Source organism: Patella vulgata, chromosome 2 (genome assembly GCF_932274485.2).
Source record: "Patella vulgata chromosome 2, xgPatVulg1.2, whole genome shotgun sequence".
NCBI classification, from domain to species: domain Eukaryota; kingdom Metazoa; phylum Mollusca; class Gastropoda; family Patellidae; genus Patella; species Patella vulgata.
In genome coordinates, this window is record NC_065880.2 from 15,060,594 (window position 1) to 15,088,510 (window position 27,917).

At 33.4% G+C, this 27,917-nt stretch overlaps 1 protein-coding gene across 2 annotated transcripts in view; it reads right to left on the bottom strand.

Moving 5' to 3' along the window:
• Positions 1–355: 355 nt before the first annotated feature.
• The window catches only part of LOC126810400 (uncharacterized), a 36,241-nt gene continuing 8,679 nt past the window's right edge, over positions 356–27,917 (bottom strand). Inside the window, exons 3-8 of one of the 2 annotated variants that reach the window (XM_050535433.2) lie at positions 16,902–17,135; positions 12,791–13,000; positions 12,366–12,476; positions 3,319–6,237; positions 2,858–2,895; positions 356–477 (exon numbers count right to left, since the gene is read on the bottom strand). In XM_050535433.2, coding sequence (XP_050391390.2) covers positions 2,888–2,895; positions 3,319–6,237; positions 12,366–12,476; positions 12,791–13,000; positions 16,902–17,135 — 3,482 coding nt within the window. In that variant the 3' untranslated portion in view covers positions 356–477; positions 2,858–2,887. Of the gene's footprint in view, positions 478–2,857; positions 2,896–2,918; positions 6,238–12,365; positions 12,477–12,790; positions 13,001–16,901; positions 17,136–27,917 lie in introns of those variants that run through there. The other variant, XM_056098788.1, reaches the window with a different exon arrangement.

Genomic DNA, 27,917 nt, shown 5'->3' on the forward strand with positions numbered 1-27,917 from the left:
TGGACTGATTTCTAAGGCACTTTTTGGGTATGGGTATCCAAGGAGAAGTGGGAGCCGAGTCATTGTCACTTTTACTACTTTTAGAAAGTGGTGATATAGCAGAGCGTATGGTACCGGTACCTTCTGTCACATTAGAACTGGGTTCGTGAATGTCAAACGTAAAAACTGACGCTGGTGAAGTAGGGGTAAGGGGACTAGAAGGTGAAGAACTATAGGAATCACTAAGTTTACGTATTCTCTCCACCACTATATATTCTTTACCTGATCGCGGTCGTAACACAGTTTTAGCGGGACTACAAGAACAATCTGGATTATCCGATGTGTTGCTTTGTAAACTACAAGTTTCTGGATATTCATTAGAGGAAATAGAAGCACTGTCATCTCTCGCTAATCTTTCTTTAAAATCTTCTACTTGGACTATGATACGATTCTTCTTTTGTAATGATTGTAGAGCTCTTTCATATGCTATAGCACCACCTGAATAATAAAATAACAATACATTACACAATAAAAAAATATAGGTTGCCAGGCAACGCAACATAAGCCCACAGCAGCTAAGTCATCCAGGAAGTTTACAATGGTTGTAAGAATATTTTTTTCTTTTGTCAGAAATGAAAACATTTACAAAACACTAAAATCTGATTACAAGTAACAACCCATTTGGCTTCTAGTTCTACCCTATTCTAACATTTAGCATACAAAACATTTAATATTAATTGCCTTAATCATTGGAAGTCTTTGAAAATTGATAGGCTTCTTCATCTCATGACCTTAAACACTACGTTTCATATAAAGTCAATCGGATACTAACTTTAGCCTCTAAAACGTCCACAAGATTTTTCAAAGTGATCTATAGGCTTCGTTGTCTCATGACCTTAAACACTATAAAAAAATTAGGTTGCCAGGCAATGAATCATATGCCCACAGCATCTAAGTCTTCCGAGCAGTCTATAAAGGTTGTCACATTGTAAATCATTAGGTAAATAAAAACAAAATCTTTATACTATATAATATCATTGCTGCCTTGACAAGATTCTATGACATAATCAAGGACAATATCTATATACATGTAATCCGAATTAACAGAAATTATACAAAATGGGGTCTTCTTTTCACTAATTGTTTCTTTTTTGTATGTCGATGAAAAGCCCAAGGAAACTCAGCAACAATCCTGTTACAAAAGGCTGGCCCAAAATTTCCACTAACATCAGAATATAATATACCCATTTCTAAGACAGTACTCTGAATGTACAGCCTTTAATTCTGTAAATACACCTTTATTTCGATATGAGATTATATCACATACAACTTTGGAAAACCAGGTATACTCTGTACATTCAACAGGTGTATGGAACTATGGAATTGGCTATATCTTATTACCTTTCTACATCATAAGCTAATATTCCAGATCAAAACATTCTATGTCTAATCCCAAAAGCGCTTTACAAAATAATTGTAAACAGAACGATATTTGTTTTTTGTTTTATGAACTTTCTTTGCTGTAGGAATGAAATGATGTTTAACATCTTAATTTTCTGCACCAAGTGGGTTAATAAAAACAGGAATATGCAATGCCGTGTACTATGAGAAAAATTTGTCCAGACAGTTGCATTTCCACATCCTCGTCTTTGAATTCTGCCAAAGGTTATTTTACATGCAAAATAATGTGTACATGGACCCTCATTTTTTTTGTACCATCCAAACAACTATATGCTGTTCCATCCTAGGCCACCTGTCCTGCACAAGACGAAACCCAGTTGGACCCCCCCACTGCCCCGAGACCTCCTGGACGTCCTCTCGACACAAACTAGGTCATTTCGGGACTAACATATGGTTTAATTTTATTTCAATAATTCGCTTGTGCGTAGGGTTCTTTAGCAGTGGGAGGAAACCGAAGAACCCGGAGAAAACCCACGAGGTTGGACAGAGCCACCCCATAGGAATTATTAGTTGAAAAAGTCAAGCTATAAAGTCTCGAACAGTTTCACAAAACTTAATACTTAGGAAATGTGAAAATAAGTTCAAGTAAACTAGGAGTATGATATTCTTTTGATATATCATGAAATGAAGATCAAATAAAACTAAATACATATTCAAATATAGGTATGAAGATGATGTAGGTAGGGTGTTTGCGTCACAAATAATTATGTACCGGGAAATCTTAAAATAAAAATACACTGCTACACAAATATCTGTACAGTTAAAAATAACTGCAGCTGCCATTAAGATACTAAAATACACACGGAAACAATTAACAATCAATTTTCTTAACATGGTATTTGTCTTTATCAAACAAATATCTCAACAATCTAATATTACTTTCTAGAAAAAATCCACTCCCACTAAGAACTTTTAAAACTGTATCAGTTAGTGGATATAAGTTCTTTAAAATCTAAAAACATAACATGTTATTTCTGGTCAATTTAAAGCCCTCTGGTCACATTTGTTTCGGCTAATACAAAGATATGCACCTATCTTTTAATTGAATATTTTGTTGACACATGATTCTTAATTGTGGTTTGAAAATGCCTGCTTAAATAACGATAAGAGTTATGCCCCATTATTTTTGGGAAAAAATGTCCGACAAGAAAAATTTTGAAATCCCATCACTGATTGTGATTGTATATCATTGCCATGTCAGTGATTAAACAGGGCTTAAGACTTTTCTTCAATGCTTCTTCAGAACAGCTTTCTGAATGTCAAATATTGTATTTGAATCTATTTTGGAATTGCTGATAACGAAACTTGGTTGCAAAATAAAATATCAATACGCTACACAGCCTAATATTCCATTTGCCAAGCCCATTGTCTTAGAAATCATGCATGCAGAAAATATTTAGCATTTGAAAATAATTACCTGAGCCACATGATTCCAAGATAGCAGGAATTATTGTTCTGAAAGCCATAAAACCATTGTTAGATTATCCAAACTTCAAGAAGTAAATAAACATAGGCCTACAGTCCTACACCAATAAAACCATGCATTAATAATCTGCTGAATCTTAAACATGAGCTCAAAACAAGACTTAGAGTAAACTATTTTGGAAAGATCTTGATTAAACATTTAACAATCTCAGTCAATCTTCCAGCCAATAATTATTTTTTTTTTTTCAAAAAAACATTTGATTGAAAGGACTTCAAAACTGTTTTTTGAACAAAAAAAACTTCAGGACGATTTCAGAATCTGTCCATCTTTTATTTTTAACAACTACACTACCTGAAGACTAACCCTTCTATATTTAATAGCAGGTGCAATATAAGTAACAAATGGCATGGACTCTAGCCAAAACTTATGTTTCATGTGGCATGCTGACGTACCTGAAAACGTTTCCCTATAATCTATATTAATATTCTGACAATAGTCTTCATCTTGTTGATTGGTCTCGTTACAATGATGCGCTACTGGCTGCTGCACTGTTTCTGACATAGATTGAGGTTTGATTGCTGGTTCGGTCATTTCTACATATATGGGTTCTGCTGGAGGCAGGGGACTAGAAGGGGTGGTTTCTACTACAGGAGATAGTGTAGGGTACATTCTAAATTTAGGTGGTAAGACTGGTGGTGGTGGTAATGCTGGTGACTGACATTCGGTAGGTAACTCTGATCCTGCTTTACTTAATGGTAGACTTAATTTAGATTTTAATTCTGACATAAAAGAATAATTAAATTTTTTGTTATGTAATTTATCATCAGTATGAAGTAAATCTATCATTTTTTCATCATCTGTTTTAGAGGAGGTGTATTGGCTGTAAAAGCTCTGAACTGGAGGATCATGTTGAAGATGAAGAACAGTTAATACATGCATCTCTTTTTTAGGTTCTTCTACATCATCAATGTTATTTTTACTTCCAGTTTTTAACTTGATGGATGAAGAGCTAAAGAACGTCTCGTCCGGGGGATCATCACTATGTGAAAATACATCATTTGTGGAATCAGATTTTAATGAATCATTCACAATCTCTATGGTATCTGTTTCATCTTCTTGGTAGCTTCTTCTGTTAGGAAAACTGGAAGATCTCTGGCGACTGATTTTTAATGGGCTACTGCTGTTCTCCACTAACTCACCTTCTTCAGATAAACTTTTCTCAAAAAGACTTGTTCTAGATGTTTTTGTCATAAGGTTTTCGGTGCTCAAAGATGCTTTTGATTGATCCTTGGAGTTCCTTCTTTTGAAACGTGCCAAAAAACCTTCTTCTTTCTTGGAAGTTGGTTCAGGAGAAGTCTCTTCTGAATTATTAGTATCTTGGATAGGATTGATATAAACACCTGCAGAATGCAGATGCTGTGGTTTGAATTCCAGGAGGTTTTGAAAAGGCATGGTTGGTTTGGGTATAACAACAGAACCATTACCAGAATTCATTTCTCCCGCTTTTGTTGTGCTAACATAATTCTGGAGAGTTTGAAGACGTTGGATTACAGAATTTCTCTTTATACATAAAGGACTGCTTGATTTATTTGTAATTGGTGAGGCACTATGTTGATCCTCAATAGAGGTGGAACTTTTTCTTCTGCATTTAGAAACTTCCATCACCATATAGTTGCTTTCTCTGATTGGTGCTTTAGAAGCAGGTTCTGCCTGATTATCAATGGTGTCATCAATGGTATCATAGATGGCCTCTTCCACTTTCACCTGCGGAATAGATTTACCTTTTCTGGATTCTGCATCATTCTTGAAAAATGCTGCCATGTCCATATAACAATTCATAACATCAGCATTTCCTTTAGACAATTGTTTAACCTCTGGACTATCAAACACCATAGATTTTTTCTTTTCCTTAGGTTGATCAGGGAAGCCTCCCATCATCAAATAAGTATCTTCAACCCCTGCTTTTTGGGCTAGTGGAACAACTTGATCAAAAGAGTGACTCTTTGAGTTGAATGTCTGTGAACTATCATTAACCTGGAGTTTGGTTTGTGAGCCAAGAGATCGACTACGATTTCGACTTGGCGGAAGAGGAGGAGGAGTTTTTGAAGATTGAGAAAATGAGGTGGAATTCCTACTCAATCTGTTTTTGCGCAACAATGCTGGTCCCTTTGGAGGTAATTCTGGTGGTGGTGTTTCACATCTATTTGGCTCATTTGCATATATGGGTTCTCTCATCCATGCCTCGGATGGATAAAGAGCTGTATGAGAGCCACCTGATGATGATGAACATAATGATTCTGAGGATTTTTTAATGGGTGTGCTGTGGTTTTTATCTGGTGATTTATTTATGCTTCCTGAACTTGATCCTGTGACTAATCCTTCTTTACTCAAATGAACACGCCCATTATCATCACCAACATCAAACTGAGAAAGATTAACATATGGCAGGGGAGCTGATATTTTAGTTCTTTTCACTGGTTTAGGATAGAGTAAATCAGAATGACTCAAGGACGACTTAGCACAGCCTTCTGATGAAGATGAAATTGAAGTTTGACTGGACATGAAGTTTTCTCCTCGTAACTCCTTTTTTACTTTGTTTGGGAGACTAGAAGCTTTTTCTGATAAGCTATTTGTGGAATTTTTGCTTGTTGCTCCCTGTGGTTCATCGGTTTTACACACTTGTAAAATTTCATCCAAGAGAGTTATTTCTTTGTGAAGATCATTCTCCTGTTTCTGAAGTCTCTGCATAGCCTCCTGTCTTTTAGATCTATCAAAGGCAGTTCTTGCTTCATCTTCTATTATACATAGTGGATTAATAGTTAATGGTTTATTTTTCTGGTAACAGTGACTATAGTGAGAGTTGCTGGAAGGATCTTGGTGATTTGGTGATGCAGGAGCACCAACTGGTAATTCAGGTTTAAGTAGAGGTGTATTTGTGTAGATGTGAGTATTAAATGACTGTGACAAACTATCTGATAACAAACGTGATAATTCACCATTACCTCCCTTGAGCTCTGAACAAGATACAGAATAACGATTAGTATTTGTCTTTTTAGGACTACTTGTTTGGGCTGTCTTCTGTTTCCGGACTTCCCTTGCATATTTAGGTGGAATATCATACATGGCTAACATTCTCTGTCTTTCTAGATTTTCCATACTCATGAGTTTAAACTTTTCTGTCAAGCTTGCCATTCTACGATAATCCATGACACTAATGGAGTGACGTTTATGGAAGCCCATTTCATCAACTTCGTGGAGATTGTTGTTTTCGTTGCAGCAGCTCAACATGCTAGGACGATCTACCATCTGGTTGTTATTAAAGAAATTACTGAAGGTGTTGAAGGAATCAAAGGCTTCACTGAACTGGGATCCTGTATCAGAGAAGAAAATTCGAATCAGGACATATTCTGGTTAGACGATCAGCAGTCATCATGCAAACAGACGATAGTAGGTAGACTATTTGTCAGACACTAGTTTAGGTTGTAGTAGGATATATGTTGGGATTCGAGAGATACACACAATGATTAAAACTATTATTCAGGTTCAATAACTAACTTGAACAAGACAGACACCTGACACAAACAGAAGACACAGTTTAATACAAGAAATCAAAAGAATTTAACTATATTGACTACTCTACTCATGCTTTTTAAAGACGTAAACATGCATGTACATTATTGTATCTTCTAATAAAACCCATCAACTGAACTTAAAATTACACTGAATGCTCTAAAAATGTTCATTTCAAGGCAAACTTGCCAGATATGCTGTAACTTTTTAAACAGCAAGTGTACAGTCCAATATAAAATGACAGCGCTGACCTCAAGTATACTTGGAGAGTCCAGATTCGTTCCGATTCTGTTTGCTCCCAGGTGCAATATGATGCAACCTAAATTTCAATTAAAAAGAAATGAGACTTAATGTCTATCTTTTGTTTTTCAAGTTGCTTTGTTATATTAAAGCCTACAGTACCAAAAACCCATCCCTGTCTATAGCTACGCATACATCTGATAAGCGTTTCATTTTGAGAACTGTTCCAAGCCGCAATAAAATTCAAGAAATTTGTACTTTTTACATGGCTATAGAATAACTGTTCCTGGTATGCTAAATGTGGACTGCAAGACAGAAAAGTTAAATGTACTAAGTTAAATGTACTAATTACTTTGATCGTGAACTGTGGCCTGTTCTCACAAAGGTTTGATTATTAAAGATTAGTACAAATGATAACTGACTTCTTAAATAATAAGTAATAATCAACTCTTTGTAATTCAGCCTAAGTAGATTGATAATCATAAATATTCTAAATACTAGGCATATTTGACTAGTTTTAACATTCAGTCAGCTGATATCAAGGGGATTACAATGACTGACAAAGGATTAAAAAGTAAATCACATAGTTAATCAAAGTAGGTGTATAATAGTAACTGGTTTGATCATGTTTAGCAGTGGGAGGAAACCGGAGCACCCGGAGAAAACCCACAAGGTTGGACAGGCTTTGTCACGTACAACCGGGGAATCGAAACCATGCCAGTTGACTCAATGACAAACCTTATGATACAGGGTGCAGGACAGGGGGCCTGACAAAGACAGCTGTCTAGTCATTCAGATGGGACAAAAAAAACCCAACAAGGTCCTGTGTATACATTGGCATGCACGTAAAATATCCCTTGGCAGTTGGAATTTGATATAAGAGTAGGCCATAGTGCTGCTGCCCGGGCAAAATTTCACTCATAGCACTCTGTATGGCATATGCCTGTCTTCATTAGCCCAGTCAGAGCAGAACAGTAGGACGTTTTACCCCATTTCATTTCATTTCATTTTGAGACCGTTGCTTTAACAGTATGTATAATAGAGCAAGCTATCGGGCAAGTTTATTGTTTAAGTAGCTTCACTGAAGCAATGTATAGTATTCATTTATACATCAAGATTGACAAACATGTTGAAACTCTAACAAAATAAACAATTAAAGAGAATGTGTAAAGATATAGTTGATTGCTACAGCTGAATGAGAATTATGACATGTATACTTATCTATGTAAGTAAATAGTAATATATCACCATCATTTACATAATGATACTTATCACTTCTCTTAATATATACACCACCTGATGCTTACTGCATAAAATATTTTATAAACACGGTTAAACGTTAAAACCAATCTCTATCATCCATAAATCTGGACCCCTACTAGTTCAAGAGCCAGTGACGAAAAAAACTGCCTCATAAATAATAGAAGGTTTGATCATATTAATTGGTAGCTATTAAAGTGGTGTATGTAGTGCACTCATTCTGATATAATATTGTGATTACTGCAATTCAACTTTCCTGACTGAAATTGTACAATATGATTTGTATTTTAATGAAAATACAAAGAAGTCTATTGATTATAGGGTTGGTTAATATCCGTCGGTATTATAGTCATGTGGTAATATACTAAATACCTGCAAATAGTGCTAGCTAAAGTAACTAATGGCCACATGGTCTTGTGCTCTTTCAGGATTGGGGGGGGGGGGCTTTAGACCATAAGCCCTGCCATTGAGTCAAGTGGCGTGGTTTTGATTCCCCACTTGAACGTGATAAGGAGTAGGATTGCCTGTCGAACGTCATGGATTTTCACGAGGTCCTCCAGTTTCCTCCCACGACTAAATAGTCATACGTACAAGCGAATTATAGAAATAAAATTAAACCATTAAACCATATGTTAGTCCTGAGTTCAGTGTAATGTAGTACTGAAGCAGATTAGAATCAGGTAGAGACTGGTATAAAACATTGGTCATTGTTGTCTCTTATGTGTTTTTTATCTAAGTGCACCGTTATTAACATATTTTCATGTTTCACAGGGAAATAAGGCACTATGTATAGGATATTAACCTACCCAAGGTTGATATGGTAGAGAACGCGCGGGCGAAGCCCAAGCGTTCTCTACCATATCAATCCGAGGGAGAGTAGGTTTATATCCGACATATACAACGCCATTTCACCCTTAAATTTAATGGGCTCTTCCATTAAAAGGCAACAACGATTGGATAATTGCTTGATAGTTTCCGCCAAATAGCGAAAATTACCGAAGTAATCACGTGCAATTTCATGCATGTTTTTGTTTATATGTCGCCATTTTAGACTATTGAATTGAAAGCAAAAACAAAATGGATAGAAATACGAAGTCAGACGAATAATCAATCCTTTTTAGCCAACATATTGACGATCTAATAGATGTGAATGCAAATATCGACGAGGATCTATCCAAAGCCTGCAGAAAATTTGGACCAAAAGACATTCTTTTCCAAGAATTCTGACAGTGAACCATGATTGAAGGTTTTCGGTATGTTCAGAGAAGGATTTGACCGACTGTTTTAAGTGGACTGTACCCCAAAATACTTTACAAAGGAACTCTTGGGCGATAAATACTTTCAAGTCTTGTAGTGTGTGAAGAAATAATCGCAATGTGGACGAAAAGAGAACTCTGAAAGATGTCTTAGACATGGATAACCGATCTAAATACACGTACAAGTACGCAGTCTATTTCGGTCCTGAATGTTAGAAACTGTACCATAACAAATTTTAATTGTCAAAAGAAAAAAAAATTATTTCTGTGGTTTTTTGTGTTATTTCGATATGAAATATCAACCTGTCATGACGTCATCAGCGGTTGATATGAACGAATATATCAACCTATGATGATGTCATGACAGGTTGTTATGAGATATAACTGCTATGGACATCAAAGTAAAAATTACCGCCAGTTGTATTTGTAAATAAATGTATTACACAGTTATACTAAACGTGATAAACTGATTTACCATATATTATAGAATATGTAAACAATAACTATTAAACACATGTTAAAACATGTGAGATTTTAAATTATTAATAAATTTTCATAACAAAATCTCCTTCTTCCTAGTAATGAGTCTAAGCAACACAATGTCATTTGTCAGCAATAATCAGTGTCTTTAACAAAACTGTTAAATATACATATTGCCTATTAATCGTGAAATTCTAACAATTTAAGCTCCTAACTACTTGGCTTGAACATCTTGAGATCCCTGAATAAATATTTCAATTTGCATGTATACCCACTTTGCCATCTCAAGATCCAAGAATCCCAATGAACCTTGATGCTATACCTTGAAGATCTAAGGGTTAAAACCAGGGTTCTTAATCCATTTTGAAACGAACCGGCCAGAATTGGGTAGGAAATGGGTTAATTATAAGCTTCTATTCTCTTTAATATAACAAGACTTCAACCAAAATAATTCTTGGTAATTTTTTATGGAGAATGTTGTATTCTAATGTACATGTATGTAATTAGCACAAAAATAACGTTTACATCGTTTGAAAATTTTCCATATTTAATTCACATACCATTAGACAAAGTTATAACTTATAACTTTGTATAATGGGTTTTATTTATGTGTTGTGTGGTCTTCCTGCACTTACAATTATACAGAGCTTGTGGCAATTAAGTAACTATTTTTGAATCTTGGAATGTCAGGATGTTAAGAATCGCAGATTCTAGGTATCTCAAGATACATGTGTAGTTAACTTGTGATGTAAGTATGTCAAGAATAAGGATCTAGAGATAATCTTTTGACACAAGAGAGAGAGAGAGAGAAATGGGGTTGAACGACCACTCGACACAAACTAGGTCATTTCGGGACTTACATATGGTTTAATTTTATTTCAATAATTCACTTGCGCGTAGGGGTCTTTAGCAGTGGGAGGACCTGGAGAAAACATACAACCGGGGATTCGAAACCACGCCAGTTGACTCAATGACAGGCCTTATGATACGTGCTAACCATTCGGTCATCCACCCCCCCCCCCCCTTTTGACACAAAGAAGTGACACAGTTCTGTATTATTTCAAGTATTCAATATCAGTCTATTATGATTTGTAAACACAGTATGTTAATGCTGTAATAATATTGTATTTTCAGCCTTTAAATCAATCCTGTACAGTTTACTATCATACCATTATATACTAAATATAATAGAATATTCTCACGACATTGTATCAGATCTATAGATGCCATTCTACATGCATATGGTGTCGCTTATACCCCGCCCTCCCATCAATAAATAATCATAGGTAATACTAATAAATACATCTAATATGCAACATAGAATTAGAGGTTTAGATTACAAGCCATGACATTTCTAATATCTATATGATGTTCATTCTAGACATTGTTTGTATATACACTGTCTATAGCTAGACATACAGATGGGCAAGTCCGATTAGCTTCAATGTTCAAAGATGAACTAATAAATTCCTGTCTCAAGTCAATGTTGGAAACAAAGACTCAACAGGCCCAGGAATAAAGAATAATTTTAAGTTCTAGAGAGCAAAAATTGATAATCGGTGTTAACAGATGCTGGTAAACAGTTAATTGTAAACAGTTATTTGATACATGCTTTCATTATAAAGAACAAAAGATAAAGGTGTTACAATTCTACAAATAATATATCTAAAGGGAAATCTAATAATCCTTTTTACTATCTATATTAGCTTTCATATATAAGGACAATATTATTTTAGAGATCCAAATCAAACAATTATTGGTCAGAATACAATCTGATTAAACCACAGATCCTATTTCGTTTCATTTTTGGTTCAAAATTTCGTTTTACAGTAGGATCTGGAAGAGTTGTTATATAACCCGCGTAGTAGAGGCCATTGATAGTATAAAAAAACGAAACAAAATATAGATCTGTATTTTAATCAGATTGTTAAGAATAGTTTGATTTTTGAAATCATCACTTTTTTCCATTGTTCTTATAAAGTTATTATGAAAAAATGTTTAGGTGGTCAGACAATGCAACATGAACCCACTGCAGCCAAATCGTCCAAGCACAAGCTTGGACTAAAAACTTATAAAGAGCAACAACCAATGACATAATAATCAGATGTAATTAAAATTCTCGTGCTTTGTTTTATACAAAACATGTAGCAGTAGTCATATGATGAATTTTAGCTATTCAAGGTATCAGAAATCAATAGACTTTTACATTCCATGAACATAAACAATGTGTAAAAATTTCAAGACAATCTGATAAATTTTTTTAGCATTTCTACAAGACTTTTCAAATTGATACAGTATGATATAACTTCGACAGTAATTATCAACTGTTTCGTTTCAGCAAATTTAGAGACAATCATTGAGTGGCATTTAGTGATTGAGCACATTAAAAAACACAATACAATTTATATGGAATACAATCACTGGTTTATACACATATAGCACAACGTTTCAACAAGTATTCTCTTATCAAGTACAAATGAAAAAAAGAATACTTGTCGAAACGTTGTGCTATATGTGTATAAACCAGTGATTGTATTCCATATAAATTGTATTGTATTTTTTAGAGTCAATCAGTTTAGCCTCTAGAGCATCCACAATCAATTGTGGACAATAGACCAGGAGACAGACAGGGGTGACCACAATATACAATCACATTTCTAGTTGGCTATATAAAACAAAGTGAAAATATTTACCTCTTTTGTTGGTATTTCTATGACAACTAGTAGTTTTACCTACACTAGCTAGATTAATTATTTCATCTATTTCTTTTATTTGATCAGATATCACAGCATGTAAACCAGAACCTTTAATCACAAATATTACAATAAATATAGTATTGATTCCATCAACCACATGTATCATATAAATCTATGTGTAATCCAGTAGTTTACTTATAGGATTAATTGAAAAAAAAGCTAATTTTATTTGCATTCTGACCGATTTTGTGATCGTAGGTCAAATATTAATTTCATGGTCCTTTGAAGATTTAAAAAATATTTTTATTATAAAGCAATATAAAAGTAGAACCATGGATATTCAATGTTAAAGAAAGATTTATTATTGAAAGCGATGTTCTCATATTTCTAAACAATATTGAAACATATCGAGTTCACTGTACCTTTATTGCAACGTGATCCACCTTCAAATAAAAATTTGCCATCAACTGTACCAAAACGTCGTAAATCAGAGATATGCCAACTCTGAAGTATTTTAGGTGGTACCTGAGATATCAGACAGAATTTCTGGCCATGTATTAACATTTGGATAAAATCGTGAGGTAATTTGCTGTGTGATGGCATTTTGGCAACTTGTACAGAAAACTGGCGTTCTGAAATAGAAACGTGAAAATGTATATGACAAAAGTTAATATGCACACAGCAGCTAAGCCGTCCAAGTTGTCATATTATGAACCTTTATGTAAACAAAAAGCAAAATCTTTATGCTGTAAATTATTAATGGTGAATTGACAAGAAAAAAGTAATTATCTGAAATTGTTGTAATTGCGTCTCATCACAATAATTAAAGATACATTATGTAAGATTTAGATAAAGAACTGGCCATTCTTGCTATAATAGTTCAAAAATAGATAAAGCAAAATGAATATATTGAAAATTTCATTCAAATTACTCTATTGCAAGCGAAGATATTAGCCTTTGAAGGTTTGACAGACGTGTGCAATAATTTCAACCAACCTACTGGTTGATCGAAGCTAAGTATCGGTCCACCATATTTGATTAAATCAAAGTATCGCTGAACCATTCTAATCTATTTAATATCAGTGAAATCTGATGCCATCGAGAATTGATTAAGGCCTGGATCAGTTAATTAATGTCTAATTAATACTTTTGAAAACATTTCAAGCCTAAAGAAAGACCTGCAATATGCAGATTTAGCTCTTGCATAATGCATGTTTAAAGCACAGAACATAAATCTAAAATAGATCTGATACCGATTGTCCATCAAAAAAAAAGTGTTTGCGAGATTCTACAATTTGAGAAAGGGACATTTCCAGAATTAATGGAAATTGTTGAAATTCATTCAGCTACATTGTTTCACTAATCTAAGAAATACAGAGAAGAAGTTTTAAACAAAATCTATGATAATTTTCATTAATCTTAAGCAGAATCGATGATCATCTTATATTCAAAAGATTCTACAAAGTAAAAAATAAATAAATAGAAATAATTTTTTTATCGAAATCCCACAAAACACAAACTTGATCCATAACTCTGCTACCTAAAATATGGTTAAATATCTTAAAGTTTCACAACGGCTGACTAATTCAAACAAATTTTGTTTGTGTTTTGTATCACACAATTCTACATGAAAATAGTGTTGGATTATTATAAATTTACATCGGATGTGGCAAGAAATGATTCCTTTTGGCGATCAAAGAAGAATCATGGTGAAATATAGACGGTAAGGATTCCAAAATAGCCTCAGAACAAAGGTGGGGGGGGAAAGCCTTATTTTCATATAAGTTGTCTTTAGCATCGGGAAGTAACGAAGAGAGCTAGCCTCTATCAGCCATTGTTACTAAAGTGACTACTGTGTGTATTCCTCAAATAAAAATCTAATACAATGTAATATATTTTTAAATCATATGAATTTGTCTCAGTCTACATAAATTTAAATTTAAATTAAAATAACGATATTTTTCAAAATAATATACCATACAAGTATAACATACGTCTTTCTGTTTCTGTTTTTTTTCCAGCACCTGCAAGCACTTAATTTTTTCCAAAAATAACACAAATTGTCTTAGCTTAATTAAAGGAAGTATAACGTTAAGGTCTAGAATTATTTTTCACCAGTAATAAAATATTAATTATTACAAAAACCAAACCTAGAAATTAGCACTCCATTATTATTTCCATATTTATCTATTGAAAGGGAATCAATTAATATAATTGTTTATCACTTTTCTAAACCTAACCAGAAAATGGACAGTCTATTTGTGATTGCTAATAAATACCCTACCCTGCATCCCTTGCTGTCTGAAATGCAACCTGTGTACATGGGACCTCGGTTTTTCGTCCCATCCGAACGACTGTAAAAATAATGATCCTGACGAAATTGGTTACTAACTTACCGGTAAGTTAGCTGAAGTTAGCTGATGAGACTTTCTAATGGGAAATTAAAATGTGAAAAAAATCTTTGAAAGTAACCCTGTCAAAATTGGTTACAACTCAGTAACGAAAGACGTTAGAAGCTGTTTTTTGGTATCATTCTATATAAACTGGTCTCAGTTTACATTTAAATGTACTTCCGGTGTCAATTTTAAATTCTACTCAAATTGCTTTATGCATCAAATGGTGTTACTCTCATAAAATCCAATAATAATTGACTCTTTAACAAACAAAATAACATGAAAAGTGACTCATGCTAAATTGCCTATATCTTGGCAACTGCTCATATTACAAACTAATTTTCATATCTTCGTATGGGTTATTGCTACGAGTTTATGAAAGTTACGAAAAAATGTTTGAAAATATGAAGACGGTGGATGGGTTGTAAATAGCTTTTTTTTGGCACCATTTTTTACCTTTTAATTGAAAAAAAAGGAAATCGAAATTTAAAAAACTGAGCCCGATGTTTTGTGCGCATTTAGATGGCACACCCTTTCAGTTATATCAGATTTGAAAAAAATAGTATTTGCTTTCTAAAAGTGGTACCAAACTGTCAAAATTGTAGTTTTTGCTAAATTTACGTCAATTCCGGTAGCAAAAAAACAATGACATTTTGGACCATGGAGCATATGAACTTTTTTTTCTACAAATCGAACAATAAATAATTAATCTAGGACTGAAAAACTGAATTAGCCAATGGCGGCCAAGGAAAATTACGCTGACAAAAAATGTTGCCATTTTTGGTCAAATCAGATGAGTCTTTAACTCTGGGTAAAATGCTATATAAAAATATTTATAAATAAAAAAGTTTTTTGCAAAAATTTAAAGATAAATTATGTAAGATTTAGATAAAGAGCTATCCATTCTTGCTATAATAGTTCGAAAATAGATAATGTAAAATTAATCATTTGAAAATTTCATTCAAATTACTTTATTGCGAGCGATAATTTCAACCACGGCACTGGTTTTTCGAAGTTAATTCTAGCTCCTCCATTTTAAGCTTAAAACAAAATATGGCTGAACTGTTCTAATCTATTTAATATCGGAGAAACCTGATGCCATCGAGATTTGATTATGGTCTGGATAAGTTGATTAATGTCTAATTAATAGTTTATATAACATTTCAGGCCTAAAGAAAGACCTGCAATAGGCAGATTTAGCTCTTGCATAATGTATGTTTAAATTTTCAAAATTTGGCGCCTAGTATCTTCGAAGATTCGTCGAAAATCAAAAATCTAAAGTACCCTAATTAATGAGTACTATTTGAATTTTGTGAAACATATTTTCAAACTTTAACATCATACATTTGTACTTCCTTTAATTACCGGTAAGCTAAAAGCTGTGACGGGCTAATGGCATGCCTATTGCAGGTCTTTCTGTAGGCCTTAAATGTTATCTAAATTATTAATTAACTTATCAAGATCATAATCAACTCTCGATATCATTGCTGGCCTGTGATACTTTGTGGATTTGAATATGTGATGAATGATTTAACGTAAAAATGGACAATCAAGACTTTGTTTATCATCAGTCCAACGGTAGTAATGACGATCGAGACTAGCCTAAAATTGAATTGCTAATATTTCAATTCAGAGAGAAGCAATTTGACTGAAATATTCAGCATATTCTGTTTTCATTATCTGTCTTTTAGCTATAATAGTGAGAACTGTGAGCTCTTTATCTAATCTTACCTAATGCCCCTTTAAGGGCATTTTTGATGTACCCCATAATCCCCATCCCCAGGAATCTGTCATGGTTTATGCATGTTGAATTAACAAGTTTTATAGATTATTATTTGGTTAAAACAAACTACTACACAAAGTATTTCAAACAAAAACAAACCCTATAAAAATACACGATGGCCGACTTGCTTTTATGATTTATAGACATTTATAGTCAATTTATCAACTACATCTTCAAAGAGGGAGGAAGTCATAGACATAAATGTATCTGTATTTTATGTCTTTAGATGATAAAGACTTAATGTCTCTTTATTACATCATAACCAGTTCTATGCCAGGTCTGACAAGTTTCTAACATATGTTTGACATTAAAACATCTGATATACCTGAAAAACAAAAAACAAAAAAACATTCTTACCTTCGCCTAAACTTTTTCGGATCTTGATTTCAAAATTTATCAAGTCTTCTCGATTTTCAAACGAAAATAATGTGACTTGTTTCTGACATATAATGGCCAAAGCATTGTTCTCCTTATCGTAAGAGAACCCTGACTGGAGACCAAAGAAGCTCTCGATGGGAAAACAGGATTTCGGTTTGCTGCCATCTTTAATGGCATCTTTAACATCTTTATATAATAATACTTGTAATCTATCTGTAATATAACAAAGAAAAATATCATCAGATACATTTATATACACCACAAGTGATTATCATATAACAATACTTCCTTTGATAATTTGCAGCAGAATTTAGAGAATTACAGTTAATACAAGGAGAGAGAGAAAGAGAGAGATAGAGAGGGAGAGAAAGATGGGGTTTTTACTGTCCACTTCATACAAACTTGGTCATTATTTCAATAATTTGATTACACTATGGGTCTTTAGCAGCGAGAGGAAATTGTAGGATGAGGAGAAAACCCACGAGGTTGGACAGGCAACCCTACTCCTTGTCACGTACAATAGAAAACCACGCCAGGGTGAAATACAACCATACAAATCCTACCCAAATTTCTTTAAATAGATTCAAATGTATCTAATAAAATGTTCATTGAAGGATAATATTATCTCCTTTTTCATTCAACATTTTCTTTATAATTCATGTTAAAATACTTGTCCAATTCACTTATTTTATTGAATAGTCTACAAGAAGCTTGACATTCAAATAAATACTTTGTCAAATGATATGAAAAGAAGTACACCATTCAAATGCTTTTTTTCTTCTAAAAATATGTATATCGATCAAAACAACTAGACATTATAATATATGACTTTAATCTCTGACCATATACATACATAAACTGTAAGTTCATGTTTTTCATGTCTGTAATATTAAGACTGATTAAATTAACACAAATTAAACAGACAACAATATTTAGATCTTTGATTGTTATTGAAGTTTTTCTCACTTTGATACAAAGGGTACTTTATAGTCCTCTTTATCCTTTAAATTAAAGTCTAACAAGGTTTTTTTTTAGTTTGTACATTATTTATTATGTATTGCCAACGGTGTTTTGTTTTTTTTACCCTCATTTGCTAATAAAGAAGAGAAGTGTATACACTTAATAGTAAGTGCAGGGGGACTGCACCACACATAATTTACACAAAAGAAAACACAAATATATGGAAAAAGACACAATACGCAAAAAATCACAAACAAATGAACAATTCAAATAAAGTGAATGGATCCGGAGGCTAGCCGTAAGCGTCCACTGCGCTGTACAGTCCGGGCCTGTTATAGAGCACAGGATTCATCAATAGAGACAGAGAAATGGGGTTTAACATCCACTCAACACTGACTAGGTGTGTGCGTAGGGGTCTTTACCAGTGGGAGGAAACAGGAGGACTCAGAGAAAACCTTCGAGGTTGGACAGGTAACCCTCCTCCTTGTCACGTACAACCGGGGATTTGAAACCACGCCAGTAGACTCAATGACAGACCTCATGATACAGCACGCACGTGCTAACCATTCAGCCCCCATTCATCAATAGATCATAGTTTATGTCTACCAATCACTATTATTGTAATGACCAGACATATGTATGTGTGTATATATATAACCTACAAACTGTTCACAATACATTTAGTATGATTCATCCCTAGTATACAAATATCATATCAAAGTAAGTAACCGTCAACCCAGCTCATATAACACCATATTGTCACTTATTTCTAGACATAAGTGGTATAAAAATTCTCATAAAGGATGCTTTTAAAAATCTGATACTCTAGTGATTTTCTCTTCCCCAGCGAGACAAATAAGCCACCCAGCCTACAGTTTCTACGGGTATATAATGATAACAAAAGCATGAAAACATTACATGTTGTAAGGTAATACTATTCACAATCTTCTATATAAACTGCAGCTTCCCCTGTCACACAATATATACTCATCACATATTACCATCCTCTTAAAGATACATTATGTTAGATTTAGATAAAGAGTTAGCCATTCTTGCTATAATAGTTCAAAAATAGATAAAGCAAAATGAATATATTGAAAATTTCATTCAAATTACTCTATTACGAGCGAAGATATTAGCCTTTGAAGATTTAACAAGACGTGTGCAATAATTTCAACCACCGTAATGGTTGTTCGAAGCCAAGTCTCGCTCCTCCATTTTTAGATTAAATCAAAATATGTCCGAACATTTCTAATCTATTTAATATCAGAGAAATCTGATGCCATTGAGAGTTGATTACGGCCTGGATCAGTTAATTACAGTAGTGTCGAATTAATAATTTAGAAAACATTTCTGGCCTAAAGAAAGGCCTGCAATAGGCAGATTTAGCTCTTGCATAATGTATGTTTAATAGTTCATCCATTGGTAATATAAATTTAACATATACACATATTGATACATACATGTACATGTATACACATATTGATTCTGAACAATTTAACCATAAATAAACCTATGGTCTGAACAATGTTACTTGATTTATTATTTTTAGATAAGAAACCAGACATCAGTCACTCAAACATTCTTCAATACAACTTTATTGAAACTTTACATCCTTAGAATATATCCTTGATCAAGATAAAGCAAATTAAGCAATTTCAAACAGAATGGTTCTCATATAATTTTTAACTTCCTGAAACATCCATATTTTTTATTTTTCATTTACCGTTAACTATAAATTCACACTAGAACCATCAGGCCTACATAGATTTTATGTAGTATTTAACCTTCCACCACTATATTTAACAAGACACATATTGTTGAATATCTGAATAAAACATCTTTATGTCAAATACTTCAATGCAAGTGTACTGGATTTGTTTAACAAATTTTTAATTTGTTTAAATTTGGATATGTTTACATATCACCCGTCAACAAATTTTAAATTGTTTATTCATGTTCATTTTACAGCAAGTTATGTGCCAGAAAGTCACTTCAGTCTATTAATTATTCTTGACTTGCTGTTCTCTTGCCAAACTTATTCCATTTTTTTTTTGTTAAATTCATGTATTTAAACAAATAAGAGGCCAGAAATTTAAAAATCTGATTTCATTTATTTATGGAAAGCAATATTGACATTGTTTAATTTTATCAAGATAAAATTCACATCATTAGCATACCAATTATCTTCCAAGGTCAATATTTTAAAAAACTATAGTTTATGCAAATATTCCCAAAATGCAGATCTACATGAAAAATACTGTCAAAACAACAAGAATTCAACAATTGAAATAAAAATCAGTTTGGCATTTCATCTGTGATAAATAAGGTGATATTAGACCAGGCCCGTAGCCAGCGAGGGGGCAAGGGGGGCCAATGCCTCCTAAAATACCTACTGCAGATTGAGCCCCCCACCCTAAAAACTTCACTGCCCCTCCGCAGCCAGCAAGCACTGAAAGTTAATTTTATCATGACATTTGGATAATAGTTTTTGTTATGGGTTATGACCACCACAGAGGTGAGTCCAGGATTGGTGCCACAGAGGTGGAGACAAAGTCAAGTCTGGCATGAGGTCTTGAGGATTACCCCTAGAATATTTATAAAATCAGAAGCTCTGAGAAAATGTTTCTGCTCATTTAGGTGCATACATGTATAGGATTAGAGATTTAGAGTTGATGAGGTCAAAATGGTGGTAATGCTTCACATATTTGTTTGACATTATTGCAATGAATAAAGGAGAAAAACATATGTTTTGTGCGAAAAGGGGAGGGTCTGGACACCCAAAACCGACCCTCTAGACATGCGCTTGCCGTAATGTAGCAAGATTAAAAGACAAACCTCATTTTTAATAATTCCTACTGGTTTGCCATTAAGTGAGGAAATAATGACAGTTTAAAATATTAGTCCAACAACATCTGGCCAATTTATAACCCATTAAAACCAGCCATCATATATCTCTCATCTTGCCTTTTAACAGAGATGAAAACATGTCACAAACTCCTAACATTTTTTGTAAATAAATTCATGCACTATAATACAAGCTAAATGTTGTAGACAAATCTACAGCAGGAGTTTTACACATAGGGGTGCATTCACACTGGTGTATGTGAACAAAAAGGACCTTGATCAGAAGGCTTGCATAGAGACTCACATTAATAGGGCATGCTGCTTCTCATGAGAAATAACTCTGGCACATTTGAAATCACATCACATTTTTGCATTCCCACTAGACAGATTAATTTGTTTGTCTGCCTACACAAGTTTGAATCATGTCATTGTAATTGTTGTTCTGAAACTGTTTGGTTCCAGTAATTTGTTTAAGGTAATGAATGCAGTTTAGATGTTCAGTTATCATTTTTCTGTATTTCTAATAAAACGTAATTCAATGCTCATGCAAGGTCCAATCTGATTAAAATACAGATCTATATTTCGCCCATTTTTTTTTTACTTTCGATGGCCTACACTACATAAGATCTGACCGGTTGTAGTGGAAGGTCGCATCAGGTGTCATACGAGTGGCTTTTGACCTTATGACGCCAGACATTGATTAATCAATCAGCATTGATGTTTCAGGTGGTTTACCCACAGTTCCGTGCACCTCACGCCAAACAAGCGACGTAACAGACCATTTCATTGGTTAATCCCTAACATCATCCAGAACGCCAGTTATTTAACAACTCCCTCAGATCCTAGTGCAGTAAAGACAAGTAAAACAAAATTCTGGACTGTAAAAAAAAAAAAAACGAAATAGATTGATGTATAGTCCATGCAGACAAACTTGATGCAAGTTAGACACAACAAATAATGAAAGTGGTTTAGTTATACTGTCTACAAGCCAAACATGTCAGCTACAAACAACAAATGACTGATCAATCATAACAATCATAGTTAAACTATAATAGACTGCATTATAGTAAAACTTAGAAAAACATTTTAACCTTTTAATATAGGATATGGAAAATTCACTTCTGCTATTTTATCTCCCAATCAGAATTCTGTCATATATGGTTTTGTTTGTATCAATTTACACTCCTTTTTTTTCATTTGGCTATTAACAGACTTGGTAAAGGAAGTTTGGCGTGTGGAGTCAGTCTAACATGATTTCTGGAGAAGATGTAAGCTGTTAGGATTAATTAACAACACATGTTTCAAATATTAGGCATTTTTCTCCGCAGGGAGTTTCTCGATGAGAAACACGGATATCCTCTTGCTGTTTCTGAAAACACCGACTGCCTCTATCCACAGGTTTATATCAGACATATTTGTAGGAATTTCTCAAGTTAAAATATAATAAATAAATCTATCATGTTATCATGTTAAATTAACAACCTTGTGAAGGCAAGTATCAGAAGAAACAGACAATAAACACACGTTTGTTCTAGTTTAAGAGAGAGAGTGAGAGAGAGGTGGAGTTAACATCCACTCGACACAACTAGCCCATTTCAGGACTAACACATGGTTCAATATTATTTCAATAACTCACTTGCGCGTATATGTGTCTTTAGCAGTGGGAGGAAACCGGAGGACCGTGAGAAAACCCACGAGGTTGGGTTCTAGTTAAAGGACAATATTGGTGCTGGTCTTTATCACATATGTGATAGAGCTGGTTAAACACATTCCAAATATAATTTTAACACAGAGATCATTGCTACGATAGCTGAGTAATACAGGTTTCCTGAGTCGGAAGTGACGAACGCCAAAGGAAAACACGAGTATCTCTCTATATAACTGACTGATGTGACGAGTGATAACGGATATACGGCCGAATTTCTGCTCACTAATAATTCCTTCGAAGACCCAAAGTTGATATATGGGACTGTAAGAGGATACCTGACAATTCAATAAAGTAATTGAATGTCCATAGATAAGAGAACACGAGAAAAATAGAAATAGTCCGTACATTCCCTTGTTTATATTCATTCTATATCTTATAAAAACATGGTAATGCACGGACTTTTTCTGTTTTTCTTTCGTGTTCACTTATCTAGTGGCGGTCAATTCTTTTTATGAATTGTCAGATATCCTATCACAATCTCATACAACAACTTTTGGTCTTCGAATGAATTATTAGTGAGCAGAAATTCGCTCATATATCCGTTATCACTTGTCACATCAGTCAGTTATATGTTTTCCTTTGGCGTTCGTCACTTCCGATTCTGGAAAACTGTATTATTCAGCTATCGTAGCAATGATCTCTGTGTTAAAATTATATTTGGAATGTGTTTAACCAGCTCTATCACATATGTAATAATGACTGGCACCAATATTGTCCTTTAAGTGCCAACCTCTAACTATTAATATATTTAATATTGTTTCTATTGAAAATTGCAGATATATTTGAGCTGCACTTGGGTTTGATACAGCTTTTTTGTTATTCAAAAGCCAAACCATCAGCATTTGCATTGAAATACATGTATGTCATACACGAACTATATACATGTGTATCTAGTGAATAAAACATAAAATACAGTGCAGATACCAGAGCATTTCGACTAACAATTCTGAAACTAGCTGTGACCTAACTTTATTCTTATCCCATGACAATATGTTGCATTTTCAGTTCCAAAATCATCTTGTCAGTAGCATTAAGCAGTAGCATGAATCTAATGTTTATTTTCAGTAGAAACACTATTTATATCCCCAATACACAAAAGAGCATGACAAGTATGTATGAAAAATCAAAAACTGGATTAACATTATCTTTAAATATTTTGTACATCAAAAGTCCACATCACACTGGCTGACTTTAAGCATGTCTATCGTCATCTTGTGACCATATTACCGTAGGAATTACATGTTTTACAAGACACAAGTTTTAAGATGACCAGATTGCAATCAAATATTTTCCAAAAACTTTACATCGAATCTAAAAGTTGAATGAAAGCAGTAACATCTGCTGTATAACATCGCCATCCAAATATGAAAAATATTGTACAGAAACGCCCACAATTTATCTATCATATGAAATTCCTTTCTACCAAATAAGCATAAAACGCATATGTAATAGCTTAGAACTTTTGAGCCTTGATGTTATTAGATCATAGTAAAGAAAGTCTGATAATTTAATGTCACCTGCAAATTTCAAATCTGTTACATGTAATACAATGTACCTAAAAGGTTAAGTATGGCAAAAAACATTACAAATTTACATATAAATGGTTTTTTTATCAAATTTAAAGCTTGTACCAACCAAAAAAGAAAACAAACATGTTATATCCCTATTATAAAAAATAGAACAGGCCTAGTACACAGAGACAAGAATTTATTTATTTAATGTTATTTATATTATCATTAGATTGTATATAACAGTTCAACCGTTATTCTTACAATACCTAACACTATTATCAATAAAGACCTAAGTACAATATTTATTAGTTTAACCCATATCACTCTTTCCTACATACTATTTATTTATACATACACATACTCTCATAATCTTCATACCCCTTTCTTCTATAGGCCTTTACTCGGGCTTACCGTACTTAATAGGGTTACTTCGATAAGCTATACATCGAGTTTTTGACAAAAAGGAGACTGTTCCCCTCTAGCATGATGTTTTTTTAATTATGCTTTAAACATGTTTATAGACATTTATGTATGTAAATCAGTGACTTTTCTGAGAAACTTGCTACAAAAAACAAAGAATTGATTGTCTAAAAGAAGTACACAAGCCATAAAGCAATATAAAACAGAGACAACTCAATGGGGTGTAAGGTCTATTTATATGGCTAATATGTGTATACTTCAGAAGTTTGTCACAGAAGAGACAATACTCTGTGATTATGCAGATTACATGTATCATGTATTAAGCAAAAAGAGAGAATTTTTAAAAACAACTTAGATATTCTAAATTTTAACTGTTTATGCACAAAAACATTAAGAGGAGTATGCAAACACTGCTATTACTTTAGCTGAGGTTGTACCTTCAGATTTTCTCTAGTTTAACACTTTATATGTAAATATCCATTATCTAGAAATGAAATAATCTAGTAATTATATTTCAGTTATAGAGCATACAATACTTAACCTTCAGTACATGTGATATATTATAAGCGACCAGTTTCTTGTTTTTCCTTGGAACTCTAATAAACTCCAACACTTTCATATAAATATTTGATTACCTAGGATCACCGTCAAAAGTCACTACGAAATACATATTAACAAGATACTTATGGAATTTAATTTTGTTGAATTTCTCATAATAACCCCCACCATCCCCACATTTTATTTTTCATAAAAAGGATGGTATTGGGCCAAGGGTAAAATGAAATGAAATGGGCTTTTATCATCCTATTTTTTGGCACCAACTGGGCTAATGAAGACGTCAATATGAAATACAGTGTGCTATGGCTATGGTGGAAATTTTTTTGCCCAGGCAGCAGCTCTTTGGCTTATTCTAATATCAAACTTCAACTGTCAAGGGTTCTTTTATGTGCACGCCAATGTGTACATGGTCCTAGGTATTGTCTCATTCAAGTGACTAGAAACAGTACTTGCCAGGCCTTCCACTGCGCACTACCGACAAGGAATTTTCTGGGCTAACACAAGACGTGAACCCAAGACTTCTCGATTAGCAAGCCAGCACCTCACTCACTGAGCCACTGTGGCTCCTAGGGTGAAATGAACGTCATAAACATAATCTGTAACCAATATAAAACATATAAACATATAATCTATATGTACTTATATATTTACTAAGATTTATTTGACCTCTTGATTAGCAAGCCAGCATTTTACGCCTATGTTGTGTTAGAAATAAAGCTATATAACCATATCTGTAACGAATATAAAACATATAAACATAATGATCTATATGTACTTATATATCTACATGTACTACCTTACTGGTATAAGATTTATTTGAAAAGCATGTCTCAGAATGTATCCAGTAGCTAAATTCATGTCATGTATGACTATATATATATATATATATATATATATATCACAAGGTAAACCATATCATCAGAAAGAGTGAGGATTTCACGGTTTTACATAGAGCTGATGTCTACTGTGCATGCAACTTCATATCCCAGATGATCATACCAGATAAGATTATTGTACATGTAAATAAATTATTTAGAATGTCAGTTTCTTTCCCACACAAATATCTTTCACATATCTGTTTAATTAATGTTAATTAATTGGACTGTTACCATGATAAATTTATACCACACTTTTCTAAGTAACAACTATTGTGATTTGTTAAAATAACGAATACTAAAATCCCAGTTCTGGGTATTGCCACTGCAGTCATGATGCGATACGTATTGCGATTCAGGTGCTACGATACGATTCGTATCACGATTCATAACCAGGTCAATATCCACAAAGAAAACAACAGGATATATGAATAATTGATATGTTTGGTCCTGCTGTCGTCATAGAAATAAAACTGTTTTATATCACGATATTTATGGGAATCAAAATAAGGATCAAAACAATTTAAGAGTGTTTGTGTACCTATGGATAATGAGTGACGTGGATAATCAAGAATGACGGGTTATTAATGAAAACGATAAAAAAGATAGGTAAATAATCAATCGTGAGAAGGCGAAACGTGATACATCGATTCAACGATATATCGATATATCGTACCAGCACTATAAAATACATGTAGTAATAAATGATAAAATGAAATTAGGAAATACAGTGGCATAAGGCTGGGACTAACATGTCATCCACTGATATTATAGTGAAACCCTTCTTTAGTATAATGTACGGATATCTGAGGTCCTGAGTACATTTGGCGTGCGTATGAAAGAACCCTTGGCAGTTGAAATTCGACAAATAGCAGGTGGAAACACTGTCCGAGCAAATTTCCCTCATAGCAAACTGCATGCCAGGGTGATGCAGGAAAGTAGGCTTTAAACCTGATTTGATTTCCTTAGAAATATCTAAAGCTACAGTCAACTAAACTAATTAGATCTACCTTCTCATACAAATCCACTAAACATCAAAGACTATAGATCAAGTATACCGGTTTTTAATAGTATTTGATATATATATAGATAACTGATGTAGATATCTCTACCATTTCCTCCAAAAATCTCATGACTAATAGTAATGAAATTTATTAACAGAGCTACCTTTTAACTTACTAGTATATTAGACATAGATTACTATTCATCAAATATATTTTTTTTTTCTATACGACAGAGCTTATGATTTGCGTGGTATATTGTGAAATGGTTGATTTAGTCTGTGTTATAATAGACATATAAGTGAGAAATCAGTGAAGCATTCTACTGATACAATATCTATACCTAATTTACTAACACGCGTAAACAATGAGTAGAAAGCTATTTCAACAATGTTCAGGTATTTTCTTAAGTTAATACAGTACACTTATAATATAAGTAAACTATTTCCTCAAGATGCAAATACAATGTATTCACAACAAACACATAGATGTAGCCTTAAGAATTTATGTTTATGTTTTTACTAGTTTACAAAAAGTCTTTCAAGAAATGTGAAGGATGCAGCAGGACACTGGACTCACAACTGTCCAAAGTTTTTAATTCTAGCAGAGTTTTTTTTATTAAGCACAGATTTCATTTGTCAAGTACAAGTATAACACCTGCAAAGCAGACAAGGACATTGTGTCTCTCCTTTTATAGGAATTTAAAACCAAGTTGTTCAGTGTTGCACATAAAAGAAGGGAATTTGACGAACAGTAGGCAATAATAAATCATCATTCCGCCCTAAATGCCTCTAATAGTCATTATCCCAAAATGAGCCAATGTTAAAAAATATTAGATTACACAAAATTTACAATAAAGTTTGACATAATTTTATATGTAATTCAGATTTGAAGGGGTTTCAACTCACATTACATGTTATATTCACTCACAATAATTACAAATTTTTTAACAATTTAAATTAAATTGAATAGTACCAAAACTAAAATGTCTAAAGAATTATTTGTTTATACATGTAGTCCTTAAACATACATTATGCAAAAAGCTAAATCTGCCTATTGCAGGTCTTTCTATATGCCTGAAATGTTATCTAAATTAGACATTAATTAACTTATCC